Source organism: Dama dama, chromosome X, assembly GCF_033118175.1.
Source record: "Dama dama isolate Ldn47 chromosome X, ASM3311817v1, whole genome shotgun sequence".
Classification (NCBI taxonomy): domain Eukaryota; kingdom Metazoa; phylum Chordata; class Mammalia; order Artiodactyla; family Cervidae; genus Dama; species Dama dama.
Genome location: NC_083714.1, coordinates 137,047,941 through 137,074,732, shown reverse-complemented (window position 1 = coordinate 137,074,732; position 26,792 = coordinate 137,047,941). Strand labels below are relative to the sequence as shown.

General features: G+C 40.6%; 1 protein-coding gene across 2 annotated transcripts in view; it reads left to right on the top strand.

Moving 5' to 3' along the window:
- Positions 1–26,764, top strand: part of TXLNG (taxilin gamma) — a 44,872-nt gene extending 18,108 nt beyond the window's left edge. The window contains exons 2-10 of one of the 2 annotated variants that reach the window (XM_061136878.1): positions 1,333–1,636; positions 4,226–4,317; positions 8,681–8,851; positions 10,084–10,278; positions 12,509–12,628; positions 14,288–14,362; positions 21,018–21,110; positions 22,628–22,723; positions 23,569–26,764. In XM_061136878.1, the coding sequence (XP_060992861.1) occupies positions 1,333–1,636; positions 4,226–4,317; positions 8,681–8,851; positions 10,084–10,278; positions 12,509–12,628; positions 14,288–14,362; positions 21,018–21,110; positions 22,628–22,723; positions 23,569–23,859 (1,437 nt within the window). In that variant the 3' untranslated portion in view covers positions 23,860–26,764. The remainder of the gene's footprint in view (positions 1–1,332; positions 1,637–4,225; positions 4,318–8,680; positions 8,852–10,083; positions 10,279–12,508; positions 12,629–14,287; positions 14,363–21,017; positions 21,111–22,627; positions 22,724–23,568) is intronic. The other variant, XM_061136879.1, reaches the window with a different exon arrangement.
- The last annotated feature ends 28 nt before the right edge of the window (positions 26,765–26,792 follow it).

Genomic DNA, 26,792 nt, shown 5'->3' with positions numbered 1-26,792 from the left:
ATTTCACTTTTATTGGCATGTAGTTGATTTACAATATTATGTTAGTTTCAGGTGTACGGCAAAGTGAATCGGTTATACATATATATATATATATATATATATATATATATATATATATATATATCTCCACTCTTTATCTTTGATTCTTTTTCATATAAGTCATTACAGAGTATTGAATAGAGTTCTCTGTGCTATACAATGGTCCCTTTTTATCTGTTTTATATATAGTAGCATGTATATGTCAGTCCCAAACTCACAGTTTATCTTTCTCTCCCTTTCCCTCCTGGTAACTGTAAGTTTTCAACATCTGTGACTCTGCTCCTGTTTTGTGAATAAGTTCATTTGTACCCATTTTTTAGATTCCACATATAAGCGATGTCATATGATATTTGTCTTTCTCTGTCTGACTGACTTCATTCAGTATGACACTCTCTGGGTCCATCCATGTTGCTGCAGTTGGCATTATTTCATTCTTTTTTTTATGGCTAATATTCCATTGTATATATACTGTGTATATACATACAACATCTTCTCTACCCATTCCTCTCTTGATGGACATTTAGGTGGCGTCCATGTCTTGGCTATTTAAATAGTGCTGCAGTGAACATTGTGGTGCATGTATCTTTTCAGATTATGGTTTTCTCTGGATATGGTCCCAGCAGTGGGGTTGTTAGATCATATGGTAGCTCTGTTTTTAGTTTTTTAAGGAACCTCCATGTTGTTCTCCATAGTGGCTGTACCAGTTTGCATTCCCACCAACAGTGTAGGAGGATTCCCTCTTCTCTACACCCTCTCTAGCATGTGTGGGCTTCCCTGGTGGTTCAGCTGGTAAAGAAACTGCCTGCAATGCGGGAGACCTGGGTTTGATCCCTGGGTTGGGAAGATCCCCTGGAGAAGGGAAAGGCTACCCACTCTAGTATTCGGGCCTGGAGAATTTCATGAACTGTATAGTCCATAGGGTCGCTAAGAGTCAGACATGACTGAGCGACTTTCACTTTCACACTTTCACTTTCTCCAGCATGTTGCAGATTTTTTGATGATGGCCATTCTGACTGATGTGAAGTGGTACTTCATTGTAGTTTTGATTTGCATTACTCTAATCATTAGTGTTGTTGAGCATCTTTTCATGTGCTTTTTGGCCGTCTTAACTTACATTTTCTTACTCTTTACAGTTAGGTCACCTCTCAGTGAAGCTTAGAAACTGCCATATTTACATCAATTTTACAAATGACTGAGAAAGGAAAAAGCTGTCAACCTATGGTATGTGATTGATTGTAAACATTGATTACATTTAATTTACTCCGCCCTCCCATCTTTTCTTCTCTCCTCTAGTTTGTGATTGGCACAATGGAAGAAGCTGGAATGTGCGGGCTCGGGGTGAAAGCTGATATGTTGCATAACTCTCAATCCAATGATATTCTTCAGCATCAAGACTCACACTGCGGTGGTACAAGTAACAAGCATTCCCTGGAAGAGGATGCCCGCAGTGACTTTGTAACAAAGGGCAGGAGCTTGGTGAGCCCAGCGTACTGCACACGAGCGTCACGGGAGGAAATTCCCGGGCGAGAGGCTCGAACAGATCCTCCTGATGGTCAGCAGGACTCAGAGTGCAGCAGGAACAAAGACAAAACCTTAGGTAATGACCTGATGACCTCTGCTTGGGGCTTGCACACTTCACACTTTGCTGCTTTGACTTGTGTTTTTAGCAGCACAGGTACTGATGAATGGACATGGCCAGTGTCGAGTGTGATGTTGCTCAGCTAACACCTCGGTCATTCTCAGCGAGGCAGGCGGCCTGTTGCTGCAGTGACATGTGGGGGGCCAGGGTAGCAGAGGAGGAAGTTACTTCTCTCTGGATAGTCAGGAATGGGTTTTCGTGGAAAAAATCTGGGGACAACTTGACAGAAGTAGTATTTTTGGGTGGGGGGTGAGGGGGTCATGCTGCCTTGCTTGTAGGATGTTAGTTCCCCCACTAGGGGTTGAACTTATGCCCTTAGCAGTGAAAGTAGAGAGTCATAACCACTGGACCACCAGAGAGTTCCCAGACAGAAGTAGTACTTGACTTGCCTTGTTTGCGTCTTTAATGTAGTCTGACCAAAATTTACTGTGAAAACTATAGATTTATTTGATCATTTTATTTCAAACCTAGTCACGAAACTTTTGAGATGACGGAACGTTAGGTGTAGTTCAGGAAGTGGGTTAAGACTGGGTTTTCAAGAATATGTTTTCTTTTTCTCGCTATCTTTGAGATTTAGGACTAAGATTGTGGTATGGTAAATCTCATTAGGAAATCTGATTTTCCCTTTTATTTTAAGGTTACTGGTTGTTCCTAAGTTTTTCATACTTGTTCTACCTGACATTAACAGTGTTTTATTTGTTTGGTTTTCTATATGTTGAGTTGGAATGATCTTCCTTATTAAATCCATTGTTTGTTAACTTGGAGAATTTAAAAATTTGTAGAAGTATGAAAATTAATCTTAATTCCTTGCAAACAAGACAAATTTCTTCAAAATCAGCAGCCCCAGTTAAATGTGTAAAAGCAGAAGGAGTCTTAGAGAGTTACATATCATGTTACCATATGACACAGCAATTCTACCTCTAGTTATATTTCCAAGAGGGTTGAAAACGTGTGCACACAAAATCGTATCTTGGAGTGCTTGAGGTGGCATTATTCATGATAGGCAAAAAGTCCAAACAACACGGTTATCCATCAAGTGATGAGTGGATAAACAAAATGTGGTCTGTCTATACAATGGGATATTACTCAGCCATAGAAAGGAATGTATCCTGATATACAAGTGGGTGAACTTTGAAGATAGTAAGTGAAAGAAAACAGACACAAATGGCCAAAAATTACACAGTTTCACTTAATATGAAGTATCTAGAATTGGCAAATCCACAGAAACAGAAAGTAGACTAGTAGCTAACAGGGGCCTGGAGGAGGGAGCCTGGGGAGTGCCTGCTCATTGGTATGGGGTTTCTTTTTGTGGTGATGAAAATGTCCTGAAATTAGACAGTGGTGATAGTTGTACAACTTTGTAATAATCCTCAATTGTTCACTTTATTTATTTATTTTTAATTGTTCATTTTAAAAGGGTGAATTTTATCATCTATGAATTGTATCTCAGAAAAAAACAGTGAATTTTCATAAAAATTGCAGGTTACTTTATTGTTTCTATGACTAATAGTCATATTTAGTCATTTCTTTAAAAATTCTTATTGATCTTGGGCCAAGTGAGAGAGAATTTGTTACTAAAATTTTCTGTGGATAGAAAAGCATTCTGTTTTGAAGTTAGCCTGCTTGTTTTCATCATAGCAATCTGTACACTGTATATACCAAAGTCATGTTCAATATACATAATATATTTTTTCACCACACTACACGGCCTGTGGGGTCTTAGTTCCCCAACCAGGGATTGAACCCATACCCGCTACAGTAGAAGCATGGAGTCTTAACCACTGGACCACCAGGCAAGTCCCCCACATATGTCTTTTTAATGAAATACCCTTCATGAAGAGTGAACATTAAAAAAAATAAAAATGGCACCTACTACCCAGCTGAAGAAATAAAATGTATCACTTATTTTAAAACACCATTTGTCCCTTCCTATCTCAGCCACCTGCTTCTCCCTGCCACAGTCCTTAAAATAATACTGTTCAGCTCTTTTTCCCAAGGGAAGTGCCATCTTGACATCCTTTTTTTTTTTTAATACTAAATTTGGTTAACACACGGAAGATGCTTACTAAGTCATCAGAAGTTATTTAAATTGCTCAAAGGAAAAGATCTGTGTCACCAGTGATTATGAGCGTCTTAGATAGGCAGAGAGTACCAGCCAAAATTCCCTTTGAACTTCCTTCTGTATTCTTACTTGGTCAGGAGGAAGCTTTTAAAAATATTTCGCCCTTTGTAACTTGCCCTTTGTCTTAACTTGGATATCAGTAGTTAAGCAAGGGAATTTTTAAACCTTCAGTGAGTTCTTTGCACAAATAGCTCACGTTGTTACTGAGTGGAGAGATTTGGGGTGGAGATGGGGAGGAAGGGGTGCCTGCTGATCCAGATTTTAAAAATAGCTTTCTTAATTTAGCTAGTAAATCTCTTATTTCTAGCTATGGGTATAAATTATTTTACTCTGGATGTCAGAACACAGGAAGTGGTACTTAGAATTTACAGGTTAGATTTGATCGCATTCTTCTGGGACTTCTTTCTTATTTTTTTAATCACCAGGAAAAGAAGTCTTATTATTGATGCAAGCCCTAAACACTCTCTCAACTCCAGAAGAGAAGCTGGCAGCTCTCTGTAAGAAATATGCCGATCTTGTGAGTATTGAATCAAAGGGGTGAGGCCCATATAAAGTATAGCAAAATGTATGTGCTTGATAAGCTTTTAAAAATGATTTTGACATAACTTTAAATGTAAAGTTGTATTTTACTCCATAATTGAAGAGGAGAATCTGATTTCTTGTGGCTTTTTTTTTTTTTTTTTTTGCTTATATGACTTCATTTTATAAGATAACACATTTATAGAGCCTTATAATGCTAAAGATACAGCATAGATTTTTTTTTTGAAACTCAATCTTAGAATATTTCTAAGTCTGCCTTTCCATTCCTGTGTTGTGATATTTTAAATGCCAGTCGTTGGAGGGTAGTGGTTCCTGTATTTAACTTTTTGCAAGGGAATTCTAGAGATAAAGGTTCTTAACCATTGGGATTGAAATCATTGTGAGTTAGGTGAGAGTCTACTAAAACTGTGTCTTGGCAAATACTGTGTCTTGGAAAATATTTATTTAGCATCCACTATGTGCCAGGCATTCCTTTTTCCATCTTTCAAAGAAATTAACCTCATTTGTTCTGCCCCTATGTTATTTTAAGTCACATTGATTCCCTTTGTAAAATTATGAAAGCAGTCTCAATATGGAAACGCTGCTGTCCTTTTTAAGTTGAAAAATAGGAAAGCCATAAAACCCTTTGAAGTAAGGGCTGTGGGAAACTTTTAGAATGAGTGGTTCTAATATGCTAAATTAATACCTTTTGTGAAGTACTTAGGTGAATCATCATGGACAATTTTTATACATTTTCATCTGTTGTAAACACTACTTTGTGCCAGTGACCAGCTTTGAAAATGAATTATTGCTCAAAGAATTACAGTTGTATTTATTTACAAATGAGTCTGTGTATGCCTCCACTTAGCTGGCATTCAGCAGTCTGGCACCTTCTGTTCAGAGCAGCGGGAAACCCCACGCATCAAGGAAAATAGCCCAGAACATTCACAGGTGTGAAGATTGCAGAAAACACAAGGAGGTCAGATTGCTGGCTTCAGGAACATTGGTTGTGGAAGACAGTCCCTGTTGGTTTTAACCACATGAAGAGAATCGTGTGAGAAGTGGAAGAAAAAGAAGACAAAAATGGGAAAAGAGTAAAAGAAAAAAGCAGCGTAGCAGATTAGCTACTTGACCCAGTGTTGGGACAGCAGCAGACAGTCACACATGGATTAGCAGAAGAAGGGGCAGATGGTGGTCTCGGCAGTCCTTCTGAGACTCACACAGATGTTGGGACTTTCGTTGTTCAAAAGCACATTGTGATTCTCTGGAGCCTGAGAGTCTGCATTTTAACAAGCTCCCATGTGAGGTTGATGACGGTACTTTCAGCTTCTTGGATAGCACTGCTTATGTAGCAAGGGTCTAAGGTGTTTTCTTCATGGCATTTGTTTTGTGTGTGTGGTGGGGTGGCATGGTTAATTTTTTTAAAGCACCAGTAATGGCTACATTCATTTTGGGATGTGACACGTACATACATTTGGGATGTTGCTCAGTGAGCAACCTCTCTTTGATTTAGGTTTGTGCTGAACATATGAAGGATGAAATGTGTGCTGTTTTCAAAAAATGTTATCAAGCTTTGTTTCTTGATACAAAACTCATTTTTTTAAAGAAGGTAGAGCATATAGATTATGCAGCAGTGAGACCACCAAGGGAGTAGCCTTTTTCCCAAGGGTTAGTCCAAAAACTTCCGTTTTGTTGTCACAGTCCTCTGTTGTTTTTGTCACAGCTTCATCTGACATCACTGGCGCTTCTGGCTGCCGCATTCACCAGATAACATGGGTTTATGAAATTGCCACATTTCACTTGCTAAGTGTGGGTCCTGTAACATGGTCCTTAAGTACATAATGGTGCTGTTCTTTCCCGTTCCTTAGTTTGTGTAGATTATTATAGCATAATAATAAATCATATCTTCTTTTCATCAGAAGTGTCTTGGATATTCTTGACACTTTACTTTCTATAAAATTTTAGATTCTTAGGAGCTTATTAGTTCCATGGGAAAAAACACCCCTTGGGGATGAAGAGCATCTTATATAAACTATAGTTGCATTTAAGGAGAATTATACCATCCTTCAGAAATTAATGGAGCTTAAAAACTGGATATCCTTACGTGGAAAAAAAAATGAAGTTAGATCCTTAAACACCATATGCAGTGATGAATTCCAAATGGATTAAGGACCTAAAATTTTAGATATTGTTTAGGTTTATTTAAATACGTTAACAGATGAATATTTTTACCAAACTTGGATTAAGAGGAAGATTTCTTATGACACAAAAAGCACTACCGGAGACAACATCTCAGAAATTGGCTCTATTGAAATTAAGACTTTCTCTTCATCAGAAGATACTTTAAAAGAGAGGGAGAAGACACATCACAAACTGAGGAGAACATATTTTCAACAAATAATAACCAACAGAAGATTCTGTGTCAGGAATAGCTAGGGAACATCTACAAATGAATATGATAAAGACAATCAACCCAATGGAAAACTGGGCCAGACACGTGTAAGAGGTATTTCATAGAAGTGGAAAAACATCAAGATGTGAAGATATCTTAACATAAAGGTACTTAAATATATGAGGGATATTCGATCTTATGAATATTCGGAGAAATGCAAGTCAAGGCCACAGCGAGATGCTGCTTTATGTTCATTATAAGTGGCAGAAATGAAGGATGGTGATTGATGTTTTAGAGAAGAAGTACATCTATTTGATCTCTTAGAAGTTGCTGGTGGGAGAGTAAATGTGCCAGCCGCTCTGGAAAGCTGTGCCATTGTCATGTGCAACGGAACATTTAGAAATCATTTCCCCAAAACCCTAGTTAGGTTCGCACCCAGAAGAAATTCTCCCGTGGTATGTATTACACCAGGAAGCACATGTGTGAGAACGTGTGAATTGTAATAGAACCTGGAGACCACCCAAATGCCTACTGACAAGACTGGGTCAACAAAGCGTGTTGTGTGCTGTATTTTTTTTTAATATATTTATTTATATATGGCTCCATCGGGTCTTAGTTGCAGCATGTGGGATCTTTTGTTGCAGTACACGGGGCTTCTCTCTAGTAGTGACAAGCAGGCTTAGTTGCCCGGAGGCACAAGGGATGTTAGTTCCCAGCCAGGGATCAAACCAGCATCCCCTGCATTGCAAGGCAGATTTTTAACCCCTGGACCACCAGGGAAGTCCCAGTATATTTTTTTTTAAGTGAGATATTATACAACCTGTGGGCCAAAGCCTGCAAGGTTTGTTTTTGTACTGCCCACAAGCTAAGAATGGCTTAAGTGTTGTTTAAAAGACAACGACAGCAAAACAGGCAAAGCCTAAAATATTTCCTTTCTGGCCACTTACAGAGTCTGTTTGCTGGTCCCTGCTCTGTAGCTACATGCAAAGAATCGGGATGAGTCCTGGCAGTGTAATCTGTAGCTGTGCTGTCTGAAACAGTAGCTACTAGCCACATGTGGCCGTTTAAGCTTGAATTCATTTAAAGAAAATTTTAAAATGGGGTTTCTTGGTTGCAGTAGCGAATAAAGTCAAAACAACTAAAATCAAAACGAGTTCTTTTAGAACACCACACAGATGACATAAAATACCAAGAATAGCCAAGGAAGGGACCCTACGTTGAATGGGGGAGGGCAAGGGGAGTTCCAGTTCTCAGTGGAGTTATTAATAGTGTGCGCAGATCCTGCCGCCCTCCCTCCTGAGTAAGATTACGAGAGTATTTTACAAAAAATTATTTTCTGGCAGGAATTTCCATGAAGGTGTTTTTAATAGCTGTAAGCTTCTTGCCTGCAAGGATGCATGGTGTTTTGAAAGGCCACAAGGTGTCGCTCTTGCTCTTGAAGTAGTGACTCAGCATCCTTTCCTTCTTCAGTGATAGGTCAGTAAGGCTGCCATCTTATCTGTTACTGTTGGTTTAACCTCGAAACAGACACATTTGCTGCAAACCTACAAGTGGGAGGGGAGTGATTCCCCTCCCACTTGCAAGGAACACTGATTGCTGCTTATTAAGTTCTAATTTGGAGGATCAGTTTAATAAAGTAGCTTGAGTGTGTTTTTCAAGAGAGTAAAACTTCATGGTGTTGATTCCTCAAAAGTTGTCCAAAACATCATTTTTTGTTTTGTTTTTAATAAGTAAGTGAAGGGCTGAAGATTGTTTTTCTCCTATGCTAAATCATTTGCTCACTTTCTTATCATAATGAGAAAAGAGAAGGTTGGCAGGGTAGCATAGCATGAAACAATTTAAATAAAATATTACACTACAATACTGTGGGTTTTGGGAAATGTATTCCATGGTTCTTACTGTAGTTCTTCCAGTCATCACTCAAAGGTTTTCACTGTATTCCTAAATGTAAAGTGCTTGTTAATTTTAGCTGGAGGAGAGCAGGAACGTTCAGAAGCAAATGAAGATTCTGCAGAAGAAGCAAGCCCAGATTGTGAAAGAGAAAGTTCATTTGCAGAGTGAACACAGCAAGGCTATCTTGGCAAGAAGCAAGCTTGAGTCTCTTTGCAGGGAACTTCAGCGTCACAATAAGACGTTAAAGGTGAGTTGGTTCCTTTCTCTGTTTTTCAGGAGAGACCGACTTAGCTGAATTTATTGTCACCGTGTATCTCTTTGAACTTAATCCTTGTGTCTCCTTGGAGATAGCCGCCGTTCTATTTTGCTTGGCCTGATGCTTCTTACCATACCTCCTACTTGCTCATGGGGAATATAGATGAGGTTAATGTTTAGACCACAGCTTTCCTCCTAAGAGCCATGGCTTAGAAAGCTCAAATTTGTAGTTTCTGGCTGAGCACTGAAGTCATTTTTTAGCATGTGTGAAATGTGGACCGAAATGAGTAGGAGCAGACTTGAGGGAAGGGAAAGGCCCCATCGAGCTCCTCAAGGGCTGTTCATTGGCTGCATTGCCAGCTGCCCTTGCCCATTCCAGCTCCCCATTGACAAGTACTTTTAGAAGAACACTTATTCCTCGGCTGATTAAAAGATGAGGCAGCGGGTACCCAAAAGGTAGTTGGTACCAACAAAGGAAGAAGAGAAAGGGGCAGGGATACAGGTGGGCCTGTCCTCGTGTGACTGAGTGGGATTGCTCATCAGACTCCCCCACCACGCCAGATACCCAAGGCCCTAGAACATAGGAACCCTCAGGAAATGGACCTTTACCTGATGGGGGAGCTATTTGTTTTTCTTTGTTTTTGAATCCTTGGATTTCAGTGTTCATGAAACTAGATGGTATTTTCCCCATAGCAGCAAGTTCACACTTTGATTGGACTGATGACGCTGTAGACACATAGAAGTCTCTCAGCACTTGTATCTGAGCAAGAGTTGGGACTAAGTTTTTAAGATACACGTTCCTTTTGCCCCTTGCTGTCTAGGGAGTAGAAGGGATAACCCCGAAAATAAGGTGCAAGAAGGGATTTCCCTCTTCAGGCTGATTTCAGATGCTGCCCCGTGAGACCAGTGAGAGCAGATATTTGGGAAGCCCGTGTGGAGGGAGCTGGCTGCCTGGAGAAGCTCCTTCTTCGTCTCTCAGCACGGTGGGCTTTAGATGGCCACAGAGCACTTTAGAGTAGGGCAGCCTGTGTCTCTGATTATCTGTTTAGGAGAAGCTGGTTGCTTTCAAATGAGAGCCTTCTGGTCGTAAATAAAGGGAAGGAATTCCAGTTCAGAAGCACCACTTCAGGGCAGCAAGCAGTGAACCCCCATGGCAGCAGTGTCTTTTGTGAGCATCTTATCTTTAGGTCTGTACCATTAACAGAAATTTTTTGGGGTAATAAGGAAGAAAATATGCAGCAGGCCCGAGAGGAGGAAGAAAGACGGAAAGAAGCCACTGCACACTTCCAAATTACTTTGAATGAAATCCAGGCACAGCTGGAGCAACATGACATACACAACGCCAAGCTCCGCCAGGAGAACATCGAGCTGGGCGAGAAGCTGAAGAAGCTCATTGAGCAGTACGCGCTGCGGGAGGAGGTAGGGGCGATCAGGTGTTTAGGCGACGTTAGTGGGGACTGTCCCCTGTCACGATGAACCAAAGCCATTCACTGAAACACGCATTCTGGGCTGTTTTAGAACCTTTGTGTACATGTAGTGGAATCCTTTCCTCGCAGGATTCTTAGGGATGGCCCAGAAGTCACTGGATTTGGGTCTGTGAAGCAATTTCTTGGAGACAGTGTTAAGCACAACTTGTCTTCCATGTGATTCTGGAGGATTATGACTTGGGCATAGATTTTCCCCCCCTTATCCAGACTAAAAATGAGTAAATACCTGGCCCCCAAATATGCTGTATTTTAGACATCTGTAATAATCTATATGCTGTACACTACCATTGCATCCTGGAGAAGGAAATGGCAACCCACTCCAGTTTTCTTGCCTGGAGAATCCCCATGGACAGCGGAGCTGGCGGGCCACAGTCCACGGGGCCACAAAGAGTCGGCCATGACTGAGTGACTAAGCACCATTGAATTATACCTGCGTTTCAATTTTTTTTAAGTGGGGGTTTTATACCATTTGCGGGAGGAAAAAAAGAACCTGTTTCTAAACCTTTTTACACCTAGTTGAAGTAAAAAATTTGCTGGAAGAATCTCTGGCTGCTTATCTTGGTTGCTGGCCTCCACACTAAGACTTGTACAAGCTAGTTGGGAAGTCTGGGTATAGTGTCTAGATTAAATGCAAATAGATGATCATGTGCTTTTTAAAATTCCTCCCTTTTAGAGGTCAAATGGGTAGGAATAAAGGGTTAGGTTTTTTAAATGAAAGATTCCCTGCCTTTTAAGTTAGTAAAACATTGTTCTCTTATGTGTGTTGTATCACTTACACAGATAGATTAAAAGACCTGATTTTAAAAACAGAGAGATTGTGGCATCTCTTTGGGTTATTTTATCCAATTTTCAAGGCAAACTTTAGATTCTATTAATTTAGAGTTTACATATGGCCCTTCAAAAACTGTTAGTTTTTTAAAAGGTTTTCTATCGCTTTCGATGCTTTTTGTTTACCTTTTTTATTCTTATCATTATGGAAAATTACAAAGAAAAGTAGAGACTGTATCACCTGGTGTTAGCAGATGAAACTATTGTTTCAGCTATATTCCCATCACTTCCTCCTGGGTTATTATGAAGCACATCCAAGGTATCAGTCCATTCATGTATATTTGAGGGTGGACCTCATCAAGATGAAGGATTCGTTTTTAGGTGTGACTACCATACTGTATTCACACCTAAAAAATTAACAGTACTTATTTAATATTAAAATCTAGTCATCATTTAAATCTTTCTGGTTGTCTCTGTCCTTTTTTAAAAAAAGAAAAGCTATTTGAATCAAGATCCAAATAAAACCCATCTGTTTTACGATTGATGTGTCTCAAATCTCTAACATAAAGATTTCCTTTTCTTTTTTTTAAGTTCTTAGTGTGTTTATTTAAGAAATATTTTTTGTCCTAGAGAATAAACTTTCTATTAAATTATAAAGCTCTCAACTTTTCTTAAAATCATTCTTTTAGTTTTGTTGTTGACAATGATATAGAAAATCTGCAAGCTATGTATATTTAAATCATATTACTGTGAGCCTTATTCAAGTATTATTGAATGTTCTTTCCTTGGTCAGGGAGGGATGTTCTGATGATTTTATCATACATAAACAACCACTAAATACTTTCACTTGGAAATAATAATGACCTTTTGCCAAATGTATCTGGTAAGTGGCAGGTACCAAGCACCTTAGACAGTACCACCATGGCACTGGCGTTTACAGCTTCGCATTGTGGGGATGGCTCCCCCCAGAGATTCAGCGAGGGGAGGATTTGATTGGTGCCGTTCCTCCTGTAACAGCATGCTGCCTCCAGCTGAGAAACTGGGAAATTTTAATGGGGAGGGGAAACCTGTCCAGGAGTTACGTGTATGATGGATGAGTTTAACAGTTTGATCTCCTTAGCCATCTTTTTCTTGATACAGTTTGAACTTCATTTTCACCTTAGGGCTGAAATAGGAGGTCCAAGGCAGCTACTGAGGCGCCGATGGGCCATCTCCAGACGGAGACATGTTGAGTAAGGCTCCTGCCAGCACAGCTCTCAGACAGGCACCCACTGGTGTTAGCCTTGGCAGGAAAAGCAGCCTCATGAGTGAGGTCTTGTAACTTGTGTCATGTGTCCTCGTCATTCTGTCCCTCTTCTCATTAAGTGACGGAAGAAATTGTCCTTTCCTCATAGCACATTGATAAAGTATTCAGACATAAGGAACTGCAGCAACAGCTTGTGGACGCCAAACTGCAGCAGACGACAGAGCTGATAAAAGAAGCTGATGAGAAACATCAGAGAGAGAGAGAGTTTGTAAGTGCTATTTCTTAAAAAAAGAAATGATGGCCAAAATTGTGACCAAAGCCATTCTGCATTTCAAGTAGCACTAGGTTATGCTAATTTTTTTGTTCTAGATTATAAAGGGCATGTGTATTAGAAGGCATTAGCCTTTTCTTTCTATTCAGCTTTACATACAGAAGATACACTGGAGGAATTAGGCCAACTTAGTGCAAAGACCTGCATTCATTGCACTTTTCTGTGCTTGGAATATTTATTTCACTTTTTAGATAATGGCTACCAGCGTTAAGGATTATACCAGTGTTTAGCACATTATGTTTGAGAATTCAGTTTAATAGCAAGCTTTACAAACATGGGTGTCCTATTGATACATACTGTTAGATTTTGTTTCCAAACAGGTAACTTGAAACTAGGGAAATTGTTTATTCTAGTATACTTTTCTGATAAAAATTTAACAGAATTCTCTGCACCCTAATCACTCAGCATTATTCCCAGAATATGTACTCAGATTATGTTGTCTGTCAATAATTGTGAATACAGTGGAATCTCATTGGGTATATATACTTAATACATGCACATTCAACTTTACCTGCTTAACCAAAAAATAAAGAGGATGTCAGAAGAAGTGGTTACAGTAATGAAAAGTGTCCCATGCAGCTTTCACTCAAGTCCTTTAGGCCCCAAAGTGAGCCAAATATGAAGACTCGGATCCCAGTGGGGCCTCATGATGAGAACATGTCATGCTGAGTGCAAGGCCAAGGTTAAGAGAGATGTATTTTTTGCACAGCGTCTCCTTTCACATGAACTGACAGTGCCATCCTATGCATAATTGAAGAGACAGTTGTCATTTCCCCAGTTGGAGTAGAAATGTCATACATGGACACACGATACATGTATTTCTGGTTGGTTTTAAAGACTTTTCAAGACTAATGGACTAAGTGTGACATTTTACTTCAGGAACTGAATTTCACAGCTGCCTACTGCTATGTAATTTCACTATATAAACTCAAGTATATAAATTAAAGCTTCCATTCTATTAGTCTCCCCCACTTAAAAAAAAAGTGATTGGATACCAGTTTTCTGATTTTATTGTTTTTGCTCCCTGCCCTCTCACCCTGCCTCATCTTGCCTCTCGTAGACCAGAAGGGCTTTCTAATTTTTCTTTTTTCCCGTATTGTATGGCATGTGAGATCTTAGTTCCCTGACCAGGGATCAAACCTGTGTCCCTCATGGTGGAAGCATAGTGTCTTAACCACTGCACTGCCAGGGAAGTCCCAGGGAGACTTTCTGAATGACTCAGATAATATCAAGATTCCCACCCATATTTTCTTCTAATATTAGACTTCTAATTGTTTTCATCTGAAAAAATAAAATTTAACCCTGAGTTTTATAAACTTGTTATTAGGCCTCACTGTTACTTTCTCTAAGGAATAAAAGTGTATTCCTACATTTGTAAGTGTTAACAGTGGAACAAATCAAAGATACAGATAATTAGCAATTGATGGTGACAGATGATTTCATTCATAGACGTAGTAATATCAACTTTTTCATGATCTAACATCTCATGGTTCTTGCTAAAATAATGAAGGATTAAGCCCAACCATCTGGATATTGGACCTTGTAGTCATCTTTTAATTACTATTAGTATTTTGCCAGAATGTTTCTGTTTTCTAGTTATTAAAAGAAGCAACGGAATCAAGACACAAATATGAACAAATGAAGCAACAAGAAATACAACTAAAACAGCAGGTAACTTGATAGCAGGGGTGGTAGAATCTGTAAGGAAAAAAAAATCTATGATTCGTTTGATACATACCTTGAATCTTGTCTCAGATGCTTTTGCTTGTTCCCAGCAGACCTGAGAGTGGATCACATGTCCCTCTTGGAGTTTTCCTCTTCATTTAGGGTGACCCCCTCAACCTGACCTGCCTAGGACCTTCCTGGTTTAAAGTCCTGAGTCCCAGGAACCAGGCAGATGGGACAGTTGGTCCCACTGTCTGCAGGGTCCTAACTATAGTTACCATGCTGTGTGAGATCTCCAGTACTTACCCATCTTCTAATAGAAAGTTTGTACCCTAAGACCAATACCTCCCCCTTTCTCTTCACCCTCTACCTCTGGCAACCACCACTCTATTCTGTTTCCTTGTGTTTCACTTTTTAAGATTCTACATGTAAGTGAGATCATACAGTATCTAGTATTTGTCTTTCTGTGTCTCACTTATTTCACTTAGCATAATGCCCTCAAAGTCCATTTGTGTGGTCACAAATTGTAAGATTTTCTTCTTTCTTATGGCTGCATAATATTCCATTTTGTATATATACCACATATTTAAAAAAAAAATTTTTTTTTGACTGTGCCACATGGCATGCAGGATCTTAGTTCCTCAACCAAGGTTCCAATCCATGCCCCCTGCAGTGGAAGCAGAGAGTCTCAACTACTGGACTACCAGGGAAATCCCTACAACCACATCCTCTTTATACATTTATCTGTTGATGGACACTTAGGTTTCTTCCATACCTTGGCAATTGTGAATAAGGCAGATTAGGAACACGAGAGTGCAGATATCTGAGACCCTATTTTCATTTCTTTTGGATACATACCTAGAAGGAGAATTTCTGAATCGAGTTATAGTTCTGTTTTTAAATTTTTTGAGGAGCCTTTTTACTGTTTTCTGTAGTGGCTGAACCAATTTAATCCACCAACGGTGCACTTTCCTTTTCCCATTGAGTATTCTTGGTTCCCTTGTCAAATATTATTAACAATATTTGCGAGTTTTTTTTTCTCTATACTCTCACCCGCACTTGTTATCTCTTGTCTTTTTTGTTTTAGTCAATCTGACAGGTGGTTTTGATTTGTATTTCCCTGATGACTTGTAATAATTGAAGATTTTTTCATGTACTTGTTGGCCATTTTTATGTCTTTGGAAACATGTCTATTCAAGTCCTCTGCTGGTTTTTTAATTAGATTTTTAAAAATTTTAATTAATTTTTTCTATTGAATTATATGAGTGTCTTATATATTTTGGATATTAATCCTTTATCAGATATATATGGTTTGCAGACATTTTCTCCCATTCTGTATGTTGCCTTTTCACTTTGTTGATTGGTGGGGTTTTTTTTTGTATAGAAGCTTTTTAGTTCAGCGTAGTCCCATGTGTTGATTTTTGCTTTTGTTGCTCTTGCTTTTGGTGTCTTATCCAAAAATTCATTGCCAAAACCACTGTCAAGGAGCTTTTTACCTATGTTTTCTTCTAGGAGTTTATAGTTTCAGATCTCCTATTTAAGTTCTTAACCTATTTCAAGTTAGTTTTTGTGAATGGTATGAGGTAACAGCCTGGTTTCATTCTTCTGCATGTGGTTATCCAGTTTTCCCAATACCTTTTATTGAAGATACTTTCCTTTTCCCATTGAGTATTCTTAGTTCCCTTGTCAAATATTATTAACAATATTTGCGAGGGTTTATTTTGGGGCTCTCAATTTTTTTCTTTTTTGTGGTTCCATACAAATTCTAGGATTATTTTTTCTATTTCTTTGGAAAATGCCATTGGAATCTTGATAGGGCTTTGACTAGTATAGACATTTTTAACGATATTGACACTTCTGATCCATGAACACAGAGTATCTTTCCACTTATTTTTGTCTTGAATTTATTTCTTTTTTATTTTTCAGATGTTTTGTCAGTGTATAGAAACACAACTGATTTCTGTATATTGATTTTGTGTCCTGAAACCTTACTGAATGTACTCTACCAGTTTTTTGGTGGGGTCTTCAGGATTTTTTGTATATGCGATCATGTCATCAGCAAACAGTTTTGCTTCTTCCTTTCTGATTTGTATGTTGTTTATTTTTTGACTAATTGCTCAGGCTAGGAATTTCACTATTGTGTTGAACAGAAGTGGTGATAGTGGGCATCTTTGTCTTGTTCCTGATTTTAGAGGGAAAGCTTTCAACCTTTCACTGACTCTTGAGTATGATGTTAGCTGTGGGTATGTCATATATGGCCTTTATTATATTATGTTCCTTCTTTGTACCTAGTTTGTTGAAGTTTTTTTATTTTCTTTGTCCGTACCACACAGCTTGTGGAATCTTAGTTCTCTGACCAGGGATTGCATCAGTACCCTTATCAGTGAAAGCAGAGTCCTAACCACTGGACTGCCAGGGAATTTCCCTTTGAGCTTTTTTTGTTGTTGAGCATTTTTATCATGAATGGTGTTGAGTTTTACCAAATGCATTTCCTACATCTGTTGAGGTGATCATATGATTTTTGCCTTTCATTCTATTCTGTTAATGTGGTATATTTATTGATTTGCCTATTTGAACCATCCTTGTAGTTTTCTTATCTGGCCTGTACTGTCTTTTGGTACCAGGGCAATGCTGACCTTGTAGAATGAGTCTGAGAGTATTCCCTTCTCTTTACTTTTTGAGAAGAGTTACCAATTCTTATCAAACTCTTCTCAAAAAGTAAAGAGAAGGGAATACTTCCAAACTCATTCTACAAGATCAGCATTGCCCTGGTCTTTGGAAGCACAAACTGGAATCAAGATTGCTGGGAGAAATATCAATAACCTCACATAGGCAGATGATACCACCCTTATGGCAGAAAGTGAAGAAAAACTAAAGAGCCTCTTGATGAAAGTGAAAGGGGAGAGTGAAAAAGTTGGCTTAAAGCTCAACATTCAGAAAACTAAGATCATGGCATCCGGTCTCATCACTTCACGGCAGATAGATGGGGAGACAGTGGAAACAGTGTCAGACTTTATTTTTTTGGGCTCCAAAATCACTGCAGATGGTGATTGCAGCCATGAAATTAAAAGACGCTTGCTCCTTGGAAGGAAAGTTATGACCAACCTAGACAGCATATTAAAAAGCAGAGACATTACTTTGCCAACAAAGGTCCGTCTAGTCAAGGCTATGGTTTTTCCAGTGGTCATGTATGGATGTGAGAGTTGGACTGTGAAGAAAGCTGAGCGCTGAAGAATTGATGCTTTTGAACTGTGGTGTTGGAGAAGACTCTTGAGAGTCCCTTGGACTGCAAGGAGATCCAACCAGTCCATTCTAAAGGAAACCAGTCTCAAATATTCATTGGAAGGATTGATGTTGAAGCTGAAACTCTAATATTTAGGCCACCTTATGCGAAAAGCTGACTCATTGGAAAAGACCCTGATGCTGGGGAAAGATTGAGGGCAGGAGGAGAAGGGGACGACAGAGGATGAGATGGTTGGATGGCATCATCAACTTGATGGACATGGGTTTGGGTATACTCCGGGAGTTGATGATTTACAGGGAGGCCTGGCGTGCTGTGGTTCATGGGGTCGCAAAGAGTCGGACACGACTGAGTGACTGAACTGAACCCATGAAGCTGTCTGGGCTTTTAGGCTTTTCTTTGTTGCCTCCCCACTTTTTAACCCAGACCCCTTAGGTTTATTCTAAGGTGCCTTGTGTGGAGGAAGGGTAACAGATGCTTCCTCCCTACTCAAAAAAGAGGTGCAGGAAGGAATTCCCATGTCTTTACAGACAGGTGAAATTAGGCATTTGTAGCAACAATTCATCCTTTCTCAGAAAAGTTTAGCTAGGTGATGAAAAATGTATTACTCATTTTGAAAGTTTATCATGTAATGAGTTTCTTTAATGTATGAACTCTAGATTCATTCCAAAACGCAGACTGGCCTGAATCTTTATGAACATATCTTTTTTTAAAAATTGTTTATTTATTTATGGCTGCACTGGGTCCGCATTGCTGCACGTAGGCTTTCTCTAGTTGCGGCGATCAGGGGCTACTCTTCATTGCGGATTCTCTTGTTGTGGAGTACAGCCTCTAGGTGCCTGGGCTCAGTTGCCCCTTGGCATGTTCCTGGAGCAGGGATCGATCCCATGACCCTTGCGTTAACAGGAGGATTCTTGTCCACTGGACTACTAGGGAAGCCCTGAACACATCTTCTGAGTGCTCTTGGTCTTCGGGCGTTTTACAGTGTGGTGACACTCATTTCCTGCAAAGCTAGCCTAACTTAAAGTGACAGTTGGAGAAGTCTTTTGAACTTTCCACCATAAATTATTGTGTTAGAATGTTTCTAGGAAATTTGAACCCCTTATTAGCCTTATCAAGTCAGTTGTCCATGTAAACGGAGAAGAGAATCGATGTGGAAAAGATATAAAAAGTTTATATATGGCTTCAGAAGATGGACTTTAATGCAAGGCCCCAGAGGGCCCTTCTGCCGAGTTCACAGCTGCTGAAGCCCTGTTGTAATCTCAGGAGTGCAGCTTCTCTTGTCTGTGATGGGTATTGTCCTGAGTAGTGTTACCCGATCATTACTGTGTTCCTTTGCTGCCACCTCTTCCTTTCCTGCTCCCTAAATGTGCAGTTCTTCCCAAGAATCCATCTTGTCCTCTGTTCTTGTTTGCCATGTCCGTTTCCAGGCTTTGTTGATGAACTTTTCATCTTATTGGTGTGTTTTGACCACTGTTTTGTAATCTAGGCCCCTACGTCCAAGATGGTAGTTGTCACATACTGATTACCCAGAGGGGGTCAGCATTGAACTCTGCTGGGACAGTCCACCCGGATGTTCCGTATTTGATTAAAACAGACCATTCTAAGAATCTCCCTAAAGTGCCAGGACTGCTGTGTCCATCCGCCTGAGCTTCATCACTGTTCCTGACCCCAGGCCAGCAGCCCAGAGACTCTGTCACCGCGCGCCCATCTACGAGCTGCTCTGTGCGGAAATCCTCTGTGCTCTTCTCTTGGCCCTGAAATTTCTATTCATCCTGGCCCTTGGCCTCACCCTTCCATGGGCCGCTGTGGCTGTCTTATCATTACCTCCTCTGGCCTGGTGCCACTGGTAGCATCGCTTTTGGTCTGCAGTTCCTCAGCCAGCAGAGCTGGCCTCTGTCTTGCTACCAGCCTCTCCGCTCTGTCCTGGATCATCGCCCCCTCCCCTCCCTGGTCACGGCTTCTCTCTGATGCTATGAACACAGCACTGCTGAAGGTGGAAAGGCGTCGCTGATACTGTTTCTTGGCCTCTGGTGGTCTTTTATTCTCTTCTGCTTTCTTTGTATGTATTGTGTGATCTTGAGCTAAACACTTTATTCCTCTGGGCCTGTTTACTCATCCTAAACTAATGCAGTTACATTAGGTGGACTCTTAGGGCTCCTTCCTTGTCTGAAATGAAAAAATTCAGCCTGCCCTTGAGACATAGCTCTGGCCTCAGCCACAGGCAGCAATTTTTTTCTGACCCTTCCTGTGCCTCCTCCAACCCCGGCTTCTGTGAATTCCTGTCCTGGGGGAGGAAAAGGCGACTCATGTTCCACATTTTGCTTGCCTTGTCAGTTGGTGTTATTTTCCCACCTAGAATAAAAATTCCTTCAAGGTGGGAGTTAAAAGAAATATTGATGTTTCTACCTCTTTTTTCTTTTTTTCTCTTAACTATACTCCCACTGAATTCTTTCTCCCCCAACCAAACCAGTTCTTTGGCTTCTGTTTCATTTTCTTGCCTACGTTAAAAAAAGAGATATCTCTGATATCAAGCTAAGAACTATGCAGGTGGTATTCTAAAAGAATGATCTTTTCCCAAGGATCAGGTTTTCAAATATAAGGAAAGGAGGTATTTCATAAAGGATTTGTTGTCTGAAATTTAAAAGCTATTGCATATCCTTCAGTTTTTATTATAATTGGTGGAATGGAGCTAATATTTGTATATTTTATTTTATTTTATTTTTTTTTTAAATTTTTTTATTAGTTAGAGGCTAATTACTTCACAACATTTCAGTGGGTCTTGTCATACATTGATATGAATCAGCCATGGATTTACACGTCTTCCCCATCCCAATCCCCACTCCCACCTCCCTCTCCACCCGATTCCTCTCGAAACATCCCACCCTCGCCTTCTCCCAGAGAGTTCAAAAGTCTGTTCTGTATTTCTGTGTCTCTTTTTCTGTTTTGCATATAGGGTTATCGTTACCATCTTTCTAAATTCCATATATATGTGTTAGTATGCTGTAATGTTCTTTATCTTTCTGGCTTACTTCACTCTGTATAAGGGGCTCCAGCTTCATCCATCTCATTAGGACTGGTTCAAATGAATTCTTTTTAATGGCTGAGTAATATTCCATGGTGTATATGTACCACAGCTTCCTTATCCATTCATCTGCTGATGGGCATCTAGGTTGCTTCCATGTCCTGGCTATTATAAACAGTGCTGCGATGAACATTGGGGTTATTTGTATATTTTAAACAGTTAAATCTAAAGATGGTGAGATCAACATAACCTCCTAAGTTTCAGTGCATTTTGGTAGGTTCTTAGAACTGCAGCCATTGATGTCTGGGATTGAGGATTGTTACGTTCTTTTTGAAAGTCTGAGATATTAAATCATTTACCTAGAAGTCTAAATTTTTCATACTTGTTTTCTGTAGCTTTCTCTTTATATGGATAAGTTTGAAGAATTCCAGACTACCATGGCAAAAAGCAATGAACTGTTTACAACCTTCCGGCAGGAAATGGAAAAGGTATTTACCTATTTTAAGTGGAGTATTTGCCTAAAAAGGAATTTATGTAATAAGCTGTTTTAAGCATGTTCGTGGCTTGGATGTATTCCTGTTTTTATTGTGCTCTCCATCTCTTCTGATCCTCCAGTGGTGGCATATTTTGTCACTTTGCCCTCAGTAGTACCACATGGAGCTAGTGCTCTCTAGGCTAGTGAAGTTAACTCTGTTAAATACAATTTATTGTTAGCAATAAAGTGGTTTCTTTTTTGCTTGTTATGTCTGTTTTCTTGGCTTCAGGTGATACCCCCCAACCCTCCCCCAATCCTTTTCACAAAGCATGGTGTCCTTGAAGATTAAATTATTTAATGAAAAGCCAAGCCCAGAACGCTAACTACGTAGTTTGGTTGGTTGATAATTATTGGTATTGCTACCTTTTTAGCTTTCTTTTTTTCTTTTATACTCACACTGAATTCTTTCTCCCTCCACCAGAGTGATTTTTGGGGCTCTGGTTCTTTTTCCTGCCTACAATAAGAGCTGTATCCTGGATATTAAACTAAGAACCAGTGTCTACACCTGTACCCATGCGTCCATCCTTATACCGGGGGCTTTTAGGGAGGGAAGCATAGGGGGAGATGGTGGTGGCAGGACCATGGCCCTGAGCTGAAGGTCCACATTGTGTGACTGGAGGCGAGTTGTGTACCCTTTCTGTGCCTTCTTCCTTAGAAATAACAAAAATGCTTGCCCTTCATAAAGTGGAGTATCTCAGGCAGTGCTTGGCGGGGGCAAGGGCTCTGGTGACCCCCTTCAGGCATCAGGGGAACCCAGAGGCTGTGGCCAGAGGCATGGGAGTGGTGGTCGGGGGTGGGCAGGCGGTTGTCGTTGTGCCAGCTCGTTGGTGCCAGAGTGAAATCTCGTCTTGAATTTCTGAAAACTGGGCTCTGGCAGTGTTGGTTAAGAACATTCCTCTGATTTTTGGATCCATTTTATTTTTTAGCAAAACCTGAAGTGGTGAGTTGTAGTCGTATTAGGGAAGCTGAGGGTTAGTGACTTTCCCCTGGTCCCCGGTCCCCTCTGCTGCTTCTGGTTCCCAGACGACTGCAGCCTCCAAGGTTGGGGCAGAGGCGAGCTCTCCATCTTGGGGAGGAGGGGGAACCTCATTCCTTCTGAGAATCACATGAAGTTGTTAATGCACAGAAAATTCAGGAACAGATGTTTTTGGTATAACTTGGGAAGGAGGATGGCTGTCCTTGGCCCAAGCGAGCGCTCAGAGTGTGCTGGCGGGCAGCTTCCACCAGGTGTTGCTGCCTCTGAAAAATGATCTGAGATGTGTTTTTCTCACTGTATGAACCCCGCTTTGGCCACCGCCACCCTGGGAGTTGGAGAGATGAGCTCTACCCACCCCCGGCACTGCACCCAGTGGTACTCTGGGGTGGGCAGGGGCATGACGGGGCCAGGGAGGACCGGTCAGGGCTTGGAGTTGGCTGTAGAGATAAGAAACGGAACTTTGAATTTAAATTTGCAATTGTGTCAATTCACAGATGACAAAGAAAATTAAAAAACTGGAAAAAGAAACAATCATATGGCGGACCAAGTGGGAAAAAAATAACAAAGCACTTCTGCAAATGGCTGAAGAGGTGAGGTGGTTTCCCGTGACTAGGGTGTGGTCTTAGCTCAGGTTGGGGAAGCACGCCACCTTGTGGTTGAGCACGGTTGAGGACTGGCCGGAGCTGGGGCAGAGGGCTGGTGCGGAGTGGAGTCTGTCCCGTCAGGAGTTAGGCTGTAGGTAGGACCCTGAGTGAGGTGTTGGCTTTCCTACCACCCAGCCTGCTGGGATCCCCAGCTTGTAAGACCTGAGTTGTTGGGCTCCAGCAAGTTTGATTGACTTGGGGGTGGGGGTGGGGGTCAGGGAATCGGCCTTTTCGCCAGGCGCCCACTTGGCTGGATCAGGTTTCCCAGTGGGAGCACAGGCCACCAACTTGGGTGCCTGTCTCTAAAGTCCTTACAAAAAAGCAGCATAGTACTTTTTGCCAGTCTTACAAAGCTGAGGTTTACAAACACTAAATAACACACCCTGAATCTTTTTCTCATCTGAGGACTGGTAAAAGGAGAGAAATATATGTGGAAGTGAGTTCTTCTATTTTTAAGCAAGCCCTTATTTTTTCTGCTAGTCTTTGGTGGTGAGTATTTTGAATTTCCCTATTAATTTATCAATACAAAATGCTATTAAAGGTAGACTTTTTTTTTTATTACTTTGCTTCTTTTTAAGAAACATGACAGAGGGATTTTCATTTTGTCACATCATAAGCACATTAACTGGTGTCCATAGTTAAGTGTGCAGAATGCAGCTAGCTGGACGTTAGGAAGTGTTTGAAGAAATTGAACATGTTCAGGTGGCTCCAAAGACTTAATTTGTTGTAACCAATAATGTAATTCATGCTCAGTTAGGTTACATAAACCCTGCCTTTTCTCCTCTTTATAGAAAACTATCCGAGATAAAGAGTACAAGGCCTTTCAAATAAAACTGGAACGGCTGGAGAAGCTGTGCCGGGCTCTGCAGACAGAGAGGAATGAGCTCAATGAGAAGGTGGAGGTGCTGAAGGAGCAGGTGTCCGGGAGGGCGGCAGGCGGGGGCCCAGTGCCACCCGGGGCCCAGCCCTGCGCCACCTCGGCCTCTCCCGAGGAGTCTGGTGCCACCTGGCAAAGTGCCGCCCGGGTTATCCCTGAGGCCGGGGCCCTGGGAGCCGGGCCCGGCATCGAGTCAGTTGACTGAGACCAAGTATGATCACTGTACTGAGAGCTCTATTTTGTGTATAACTTCCTCTGTTAGTAGTAACTTGGTTTTGTGGTGAAAATTTTCTTACTTTTTCTACCATATCTGTATTTTCTTAGAACTACTGGACTTAAGTGGTACAGGAGGCTGCTTGGCAGGTTTGAATAGTTTTACTCTACATTTTCCTCAGCTGTGTTGCACATCTGCCTCGTTCCCCTTCATCAGAATGCATGTGCTTATTGCCGTTTTCCCTCTCCCTTGCTCCTTGCACAGAATTTTGTCAGAATTAAAATTTCATTCACCAGGGCTGACCATTACAAGGGAACTTTGTTCTGATAATGGTTCCTTCTTTTTTTCCTTTTTTGGCTGTGCTTTGTGGCCTGTGGGATCTTAGTTCCCCAACCAGGGATTGAACTCGTACCCTCAGCAATGAAGGCACCGTGTCCTAACCACTGGACCGCCAGTGAACTCCCTGATAATGGTTCCTTGATGTGAAAACAGTATTCATATAAATATCCACACACACACCCGCCCCCCCCCACCCCGCCCCGTGAATATAACTCAAAAAAGAAGGAAAATCAAGATGATTCAGTTCAGTTGCTCAGTCGTGTCCGACTCTTTGCAACACTGCACGCAAAGCCTCCCTGTCCATCTAAATGCCAATAAAACTGAAGGCTTGGGTCAGAAACAAGCACAGCATATTTGATTCAAATTAGCTTTTTGATATATCACTTGACAAATTGAGATGTCCGAAAGCCTAGAATTTCTGTTTTGGCAGAATATGTACATAGAGGTATAATTTAAACAAAGTAGTATATATAGGCAAATTATTGGAGAAACAGGCTTAATGTTTATGTGACTAAAAAATAGTCCCATCACTGTTTTCTGGTTAGAAGCACCTGGTTGGACCACCTGAAAGCCTACAGTGTGGGGAGCCTGGTGGTTTGCTTTTCAGTTGGGATTTTGGGTGCACATCCTCACTTCCCATGGAGAGCTGCCACTGACAGTCCTTTGTCAGTCTAATACAATGAGGGTAAAATCATTGTGTAGCTTTCCTTAAGCAGAAGTCCCTCCACTACTTTCTGGCTACTTGAAAGTTGGGTGTCCAACCAGCACAGTTCTCCAGGGTTCTTAAAAGGGAATTTTAATTATGCTCATGCTAGCTGAAACTGGTTTTATTTCATGTCTAAAACAGAAAGACTGGAACCAGCGTTTTTAACTTAAAGAAAATGTGGCAGAGAGCTAACGAGCCAGGATCTATTTATTTATTACTTACGCTTTCGGTCTGTTTCTCACCCTTTTCTTAGTTTTTATTCTTTTTTATGGAAAAACAAAACAAAACAGTATTATCAAGGTGTCTACACTTGGAATGGGGGACTTCGGAAATGCAGCACATCACTTTTGGATTTGTTCTTTAATAACTTTCCTCTGTTCTTCACAATGTCAAATGTGGTCAAGTTTATACACATCATTAACCAGGCTGCACTGACAAGTTTGACTTTGTCCCTGGTATAATTTGCATTGAAATACTTTATGAAATAAAAAGGTTCTACTAGAACTGATGTTATTAGCACATTCCACTGAGCAAAACTATCAAACTGACACTTCTTGAATTGCTTACTGGACTGAACAAACTCTTCTGTCCAGTTAGAAGGGTTTTCTCTTTGTTAAAGTTTTATTTGTCCTGTCACATTCGTGGTCTAAACTGGGTTGAAAGAATTAAAAATTGTCGGCAACAGCGCCTGGAGTGGAGGATTACGTCTAAGCTTCCACCATTGGTCATGTTAATCAAAGGGCCAGACAGTGGAGGAAAAGAAACCCACTAAGTTATCTTATTACTGTCAAAATGAGTCGGAAGCAAAAACAAACATCTTTCTCCAACAGCCTTTTATAAATATCACCTTTGGCTACTAAATGAAATAGTGGACTCATTTCCCTGAGAGGAAATGGAGGTATATATCAGAAATATACTCTACTGTAAAATTAGTACTAATGATCCCATTTCACAAGCGCTCTGCTGGATGTACAGCTCTTACTGTCTTAAGCCATTTGTGTAGCCCGCCACGTTTCTTTGTGGTGCTTGTCCTGTGTGGAAGATCGTAAAGCTCGGACCTGTTGCATATTTTCAAGGGCTTTATAAAGCGACGTGATTAACAGTACTTGGCCTGCTGCTTTTGGCTTGCTATGTATTTTTAGCTAGATGCTCTCATGGTGTTTAAAGGACATGGATTCTGTCTAGGGTGCATTTGGTATCCTTTCAGAATCTTTCCTCTCATTACCCTGTGAATAAATACAAATGGGACCCTCTGAGGAGACGCTCCTAAGGCAATCACCTCGCCAGCCCAGCATTGTGGCTTTGTAGCACGCTCCATTTCTACCACATTCTAGAACACAGATGCTACTAAGGCTGGCCCAGGGAAGATTAAATGTCAATTTGCTTCAACTGCATTTGTTGCACCATCATGGAATCTTGATGTATATTATTTATAGTGGCAGGAGACTCCAAGGAATAGAGAAAACTTGGGTCTTGGATAATGGACCATTTCATCCTCAGACTTGTAGGAGTACATTTCTTGGTCTTGAGACCAGTATTTTTTAGTTATGTATGCAACTGCCTTTATTACACCTGGTTATCAATTCAATTCTCAGGTGTTGCAGAAAAATCTACCTCTTTCAGACTGTAGATGGAAATAACTGTGAAAAAAATGATGCAGATATCTTCTAGTTTGTGCTAAACACACTGCTTTATTTTTACAGCCCACGTCTTTCATGAGGATACGAATTGTTTAAGAGGCAGTCTTGTTTTGCTTTTCAAAGACATTTTGTAGAGATTTTTCACTAATGTGAATCTGATTTTATCTACTCAATTCTGTATAGATTAAGTAAATATGTATGATAAATTTAACAGCTTCTGTGTATTTTGTTGCCTGTGT